A 7,500-nucleotide genomic window follows, 5' to 3' on the forward strand; every position below is an offset into this window, starting at 1 on the left:
AGCATCTGTCAGCCTACATGGCTTTAGAAGCCTTTTTTGGCAGGATCGTCAGCCCACCCCCTGGGAAAAGGAATCAATCCACGGAGGCATTTCTAGCTACATGGCATCTGTTGGGAGGAGCCATTTTTTATGTAAAAAAGTGAATAAAATCAAACTATAACAATGCTAAGGATGTGTAGTTTGTCTCTCAGACCAAAGTATACAGACAAACAAAGCTCATCAAGCTAATACACAAGCAATGGCCCCAAAGCCAAAGCTCATGGGTATTAAAAACACATACATCATCGCCCACAGGGTCAGAATGCATGGTTGTATTCATGCCCCAAAATACCCCCCAAAACAAGTTCGCGTCTTACCCAAGACATCAATTCTTGCTGCAGCTGTGGTGAAGTTGCGTGTGCCAGGAGTTGTCGCACGGCACATGTAAACACCAGCATGCCGTGGTCGCACGTCCGAAAGCACTAGGTTCCCAGGTCCCATGACTTGTGAGTGGTAGACGTCAAGGGGCATTTGGTCTGTACATGTGAACACAGAAACACTCAGTATGCATAATCACAACCACCAATTGGTAATGATGCTAAAAAAAAATCGTTTCGACTGTATTCAAGAGGTAAATGTCAAGATTTGCTCTGTGCTGTGAAATTATTTTTTTGTATTCATGGTGAAGGCTCGTGGAAGAGCTAAATCAGAATGGAATGGAACAACATGAAAAGGGGGAAACGCCAACCGCTGGGTAGAAGTGACAGAATGAGATCAAGTAGAGGGGGAGAAGGAAACATGGGGGTGAACAAGCTGCACACAAGCTGAATGAAACAGCAAGAAGAGGAAGGGGAAAGTGGGGATGAAACACAAAAGGAACAAAGCAACCAATGACTAACAAACAAACAAAAGTGAGGAAGAGAGGGAAAGCATCACAATAACTTGGAAAAGGGGAGTGCTTGGGAATGGGGTTGTTCGGCGTAGAAGAGATCACGTGTTTTCTCAGTGAATCTTTTTGTCCAAAACGAGTACAATTTGATAAAGTCAAGTTTGTGAGCTTTCACTTTTCTGTTCAAGAAAAGTATAAATTGCTGCCCCAAGAAATACCTAACTTTCTTTGCATAGTTTGCATTTGAGGCCTACATTCTGGGAGACCCTCACAAGATGTCTCGACAGCAGTGCGAGGATAACACAACATTATTGAACAGTGACACTCTGTGCAACCTGCCATTTGGAAATTGTGAAGAAAATCCCACAAGGTAGTCATTCTCGCCATCTCATTGTTTATCGTGGGCCTGTGTTCACCCTGACCACACCCGAGGAGGCTATTTCTGTTGAGCTTACAGGGGACACAGCATCAGCGGCACAGCCGTGCCTCCAGAAAATGTTGCTACATACAGGCATGAGCTGCATTTCAAAGAAGAAGAAGTCACAATTATAATAGTTTGGTAATACATAGTAGCTGAGTCCTTGCTGCCAGAGTCTCTAAATGGTGTGTGGATTTGGCAAATTCCACCAACCAAAGTGTTACGAACTCTCACAAAACATTCAAAATAACATTTTGTGGTCTTTGTTATGAACCTTCTTCTATTTCTCGGTATGCATACTCATATATGATTCAGTGGTCTCAGAATTGATACATAATGGTCGAGGAATAGATTGTGTCACATAAAAACAACAATCCAGAAATTAACAAGAAAAAGAGCAATTCAGAGATTGCAGACCCTTGCCAGGACTTGTTTTATGTGGTGTTTGTGTAGTTTTGTGTGGTGTTTGTGTACTGGTGTGTTACGTAATTAATAAGAGACGTAATTAGAACTGCCACTTTATAACTGCTGGCAGTGATGACCGCATACCAAGACGCCCCGCTTTGATTAGACACCTGACCATAACCCATGACATTTTTCATAATTATTCAATTCAATTTAGAATGGGATTAAAATAAATTCAATCCACATCAAATAGAAGACCAAATAGGGACAGTCCTGCATTGGAGTCATGAGAAGGAACCCGAACAAGAAAAAAAGCAAAGATGAAGGCATTAGGAGGAACCTGGATAGGATTCACATTTCAGCTGCTAATACTCGACTTTCAAACCCATCCAGGAACAGCCAAGTGAGCCTCATTCAAAAAAAACAACAACAAAAAACAAACCAAGATCAAAAAATTTAATAATTCTGCCTGCCAGACCATGCATCTGATGAAGTTGAAATTTAAAACATATATTCCCCATTGCTACTTCATCGTAAATTTGAAGTTTCACGTTGTTTTATTAAGCGTTTCCAGAGAAAACATTATTTAATAATTTTCTTCAATCCAATATGGCTGCCAAATATGTGACCTATCAATTATTCCTCAACAAACTTGGATACCCATGGCTTGGGGAACATTTGTGTAAAGTTTCCCCTCAATCTGTCCAGATGTTCTAGTGAAGAAATTTTTTTGTAGATTTTAGGGTAAATCCAATATGGCTGCCAAACCATGTGACCTATGATGTCACATGTGACCCTTTTATTCCTCGTGGATAGGCGGTCATATGTGTAAAGTTTCAGTTTGATCTGTTTCACCACTTCAGAGAAGATTTTTGAAAGTTTTTTATTAAAAAAAAAAAAACACACGGCTGCCGAATCACCTGATCGATGATATCATCAAAGTTTTTTCTGTCAACCATTTAATCCCAAGATGACCTTAAAAAATGTCATACTGATCAGATGTAGCATTCCACATATGTCATTATGAAGTCACAAAAAAATCACACTTATTCCCCGTGAGGAGTACTTGCCGTGTGCCAAGTTTATATTTTTTCCTTGGTGCGGTTTCAGAGATACAGAGGTCCAATTTTTCCCCGTTTTTCCAACATGGCTTACACACTACATGACCTATCTATCTATCTATAATTCCAGCAATCTCTGTGTGTCTGTCTGTCTGTTTGTTTGTCTGCGACCGCCGTTTCTCGACAACCGCCGGTCCGATCTGATTTAAACTTGCCAGGAATATTGCCGGGGCCCCGCAGATGTGCCTTTTCGAGGTTTGATGTCGATCGGACGAGCGGTTCCCAAGTTACGGCCATTTTATTGCTTTTTTCAGTGTTGAAAAGGTGTATATATGGCAGCTGAAGTGTCATTCCACCTTATCACCTTATCATGCCATTTTTTCTCAGAATTATGAAAACAGCATATTAATAATAATAATAATAAAAATAATAATAATAGCACAATAATTGGCAGTACAAAATAATAGCACAATAATTGAATAAAAAGAAAAACGTGATACAATGACCAATGTCTGTCAACCAATAACGACCTATATATTGTCTGTCAATCAGACAGGACACGGTGCTACGACGTCACAAATGACTTCACAATGCTACCTCTTCGGATTGAAATTTGCCAGGAATATTGCCGGGGCCCCGCGGATGTGCCGTTTCAAGGTTTGATATCAATCGGACGAGCGGTTCCCAAGTTACGGCCATTTATCTGTTGACCAATGACAAGACACGGTGCTATGACATCACGAATGATGTCACAATTAATGTTTTTTTTTTCACGATTGATGGTCCAATCTGATTGAAACTTGCCAGGAATATTGCTGGGGACCCGCGGATGTGCCTTTTCAAGGTTTGATATTAATCGGATAAGCAGTTCCCAAGTCACGGCCATTTATCTGTCGACCAATGACAAGACACGGTGCTATGACATCACAAATGACATCACAATTAATGTTTATTAATTTATTATTATTATTTTTTGCACGATCTATAAATGCGCATAAGAAATCGAGAATTTATTAGAATACACTAAGTCATCACTATCCAGAAGTCCGTACGTTGTAACCCATAATAGGAAACGCGGCTGAGGTTCTCTTCCCCTTCGGCCATGCCTACGCAGCAACGTAGACAGTCCGATCTGATTGAAACTTGCCAGGAATATTGCTGGGGACCCGCGGATGCGCCTTTTCGAGGTTTGATATTAATTGGACAAGCGGTTCCCAAGTTACGGCCATTTATCTGTCGACCAATATCTGCGAGTGAAGGGACGGGAGAGGGGGGGATGAGAGTGGGGGCGAGAGAGAGGGGCGAGAGAGGTGGGGGGAGAGAGGAGGGGGAGAGAGGAAGGGCAAGACTAGGGGGAGAGGGGGTGTGAGAAGGGGGGTGGGAGTGGGGGCGAGAGAGAGGGGCGAGAGAGAGGGGCGAGAGAGAAGGGCGAGAGAGAAGGGCGAGAGAGAAGGGCGAGAGAGGAGGGGTAAGAGAGGGGGACAAGGAGGGGTGAGAGAGGAAGTGGAGAGAGAGGGGGAGAAAGAGGGGGGAGAAAGAGGGGGGAGAAAGAGGGGAATAGAGGAGGGGTGAGACTAGGGATGAGAGTGGGGGGAGAGAGAGGGGGAGAGAGAGGGGAGAGAGAAGGGCGAGAGAGGAGGGGTGAGAGAGGGGGAGAGGGAGGGGTGAGAGAGGGGGTGGAGAGAGAGGGGGGGGAAAAGAGGGGGAGAGAGAGGGGGAATAGAGGAGGGGTGAGACTAGGGATGAGAGAGGAGGGGAGAGAGTGGGGGGAGAGAGAGGAGGAGAGAGAGGGGAGAGAGTAGGGGGGACAGAGAAGGGGGCAAGAGAGGGGAGGGAGAGAGGGGGAGAGGGGGTGAGAGAGAGGGGTGTCACAATTGAAGAGCGGGGGAGAGCGGAGGGGGCGAGAGAGGGGCTGAGAGTGGGGGCGAAAGAGGGGGGGGTGAGAGAGGAGGGGGAGAGAGGAGGGGCGAGACTAGGGGGGAGCGAGGGGGGGCGAGAGAGAGGGGGCGTCACAATTCTTCATTTGATATGACGTCACAATTGACGCTGGGTACCTGAGTATGTTTCCCAGGTGTTTCCCAAGTTATGGCCATTTATGATACGGTTGGTCCGATCTAATTGAAATAATGCCCCAATCCAGTCGTCGTTTATGCCCCTACGGGCCCGTACTAGTATATATAAAGTTGAAAGTGTGTCTGTTTGTCTGTGACCTATGCACGCGAAAAGTACTGGACTGATCCTCACCAAACTTCTCATGCTGACAGAACATGTACCCGGAAGTGTCCCGATGTAAAAGAATTGTACTTCCGACTTCCGGTTTCGGAATTATGACGTCATCACCTGATTTCGTAACGTTAATTTTTCAAGTTCAGCCGATTGACATGGGGCCAACGCCATATACAATATATCTAAAGGCCCAGTCACACCTTGACGTTTTAGCCAGCTTATGCCGATTTTTGGAAAATTTGTCTAAAACGCTGGTACACGTTGAATACGTTATGGGTAAGTTTTAATAACATTGAGAGCACGCTGAAAAACACTGCCATACGTCGTAGTACGCTGGCTTTAAACGTTGTACTTTTTGGTTGTCCTCAACTTTTCCATGCTTGAAATTTTAAGACTTATTCCAGTGTATGACTCACACGTTCCGCATAACGCTGGCCATTAGTTGTAGGCACGTCACGTGATCGTTGACACACGTCGACACACGTTACTTGTGAGTTACTCATCAGTCGAAACACGTCGAGGTAATGTTTAGCGGACCCGAAACTTATTTCTAACCTATGAGTAACGTGTTGTACTCACGTTACACGATCGGTGACACACATCGACACACCTTACTTGTAAGGTGCTCATAAGTCGAAACACATCAAGGTAATGGTTAGCATCAGTGTTCCAGACTCCCTGGTTTTATTTTTTTTATTTTTTTTTCTTCCTTCCTTCGGTATGATGGTGATTTTGACACTTCGATTTCTAGTGCAGTTATAATATAATATAATTAATAGACTGCCGCTCAACGATTTAAATCATAACCGCACTGTACACTGAACACCGTCATACCGAAAAGAAAAAAAAAACCGGGAGTCTGGAACACTGACGCTAACCATAACCTCGACGTGTTTCGACTTATGAGTACCTTTCAAGGAACGTGTGTCGATGTGTGTCAACGATCGCATATCGTGCGTAAAACGTATTCCCATCGCATGCGGAGCGTGTGTCATACGGCAAGTACGTCGTAAAATTTTCAACATGTTTAAAATTACAAGATGTACTCTACTTACTACGACGTATGATAGCGTACTTTAGCGTTCTATTCACGCAGACCAAACTTACCCATACCGTATTCGACGTGCGCCAGCGTTTTAGACGCATTTTTCAGAGGTCGGCATACGCTGGCAAGATCGCCAAGGTGTGACTGCGATGTTGACACTTCCATTTCTGCGGCGGTTATTATTTGACTCGTTGTGCGGCAGCCTTTACATAACCTACGCCACGTCATCGTCGGCGATGCGTGCAACACGCTATGCCTAAGTTAGACTATCGTTGGGCATAGGTTGTGAAGGTCGACAACAGGTTCAGCATTCGTTGGTATAAGTTATCTATAACACAACGAAACGTTCAAAGTCCGTTACTAATACGTTGTGCATAAGACCAAGTCGTTATGAATAGGTCCAAATCTTTTAAAAAAACCATCAAAAGTTCAACGTAAGCCAGCGTTTTACATACATTTTAATACGTTGCCATTGCTGGCTAAAACGTCAAGGTGTGACTGGGCCTTAACATATGATTTTAATTTTTTGTTTGTCTGTTTGTTTGTTTGTCTGCACGTGCTAATGTCCTGAAAGGTGAAAGATAGGAGCTAACCACTGAAACAACAAATGTCGGGATGGGCCCCGGGAAGGTTATAGGCTATTTGGCAAGGCCCCTCGGCCAGGGGGGGGGGGAAGGGGGTGTGTTTCCCCCTCACCAACCCCCTTAGCCTATGACTGCCATGGCCCAATAAGGAACTGATACTGTGCTTGCGTCAGACATATGTATAAAAGATTAAATTCATTCAAAAAGAACGCGGGCAGCGCAGGGTGCATTCACCTCGTGATGTAATAATTATCAATAAAACATTCTGCATGAGTAGTCGCACCGATGGTGAAAATGTCGTCTCAATCCGACAAGCGGTTGCGGAGAAAAGAACTAAAATTCTGTGCGGACAAGCAAACAGACAGACAGACAAACAAATCAGACCCAAATGCAATACCTTCTCCTCTGGCGAGGGTAAAAAAATAAACCGGACCGTTATCAATATGTTTGACCAGTCATTGGTGCAGAAGTGAATCCATAAATTGCATGATATCTGTTGAGAATCACATTACATCTCAAGATACATATATCTAATGGATTACCATATATCTAATGGATTTTTTTTTGGCTGTAAAAACGGTCATAATTTATATTACCTGCTCGACTCCACGATACAATAGGCTTTGGACTTCCTGTGGCAATGCACTCCAACACGGCCGTTTCTCCAGCATTTACTGTCCCATTGCATGGTGGGAACACAATTCTTGGCCGCTGCCGTCCAACATAAGCTACCCCTGAAACATTGGAAGGAAAAGTCAATTTAACATTCGAGAAAGCCTGATCTTCATCACAAATAAAAATGCCTTTTCACATCTTCACTTCTCATCAGTGGTGTATATATATACAGTGGGGAGAACAAGTATTTGATACACTGCCGATTTTGCAGGTTCTCC

The 7,500-nt window shown here is 43.9% G+C and overlaps 1 protein-coding gene across 2 annotated transcripts in view; it reads right to left on the minus strand.

Annotated features, from left to right (window-relative positions):
- LOC147017516 (protogenin-like) overlaps positions 1-7,500 on the minus strand; it is a 125,237-nt gene that overhangs the window by 46,016 nt on the left and 71,721 nt on the right. For both annotated transcript variants that reach the window (XM_085847231.1, XM_085847230.1), the window contains exons 4-5: positions 7,204-7,341; positions 357-515 (exon numbers count right to left, since the gene is read on the minus strand). In XM_085847231.1, the coding sequence (XP_085703357.1) occupies positions 357-515; positions 7,204-7,341 (297 nt within the window). The remainder of the gene's footprint in view (positions 1-356; positions 516-7,203; positions 7,342-7,500) is intronic.

The sequence above is a fragment of the Eptatretus burgeri genome, chromosome 11 (genome assembly GCF_056783735.1).
Source record: "Eptatretus burgeri isolate ZD-2024b chromosome 11, Ebu_testis_v1, whole genome shotgun sequence".
Lineage (NCBI taxonomy): Eukaryota > Metazoa > Chordata > Myxini > Myxiniformes > Myxinidae > Eptatretus > Eptatretus burgeri.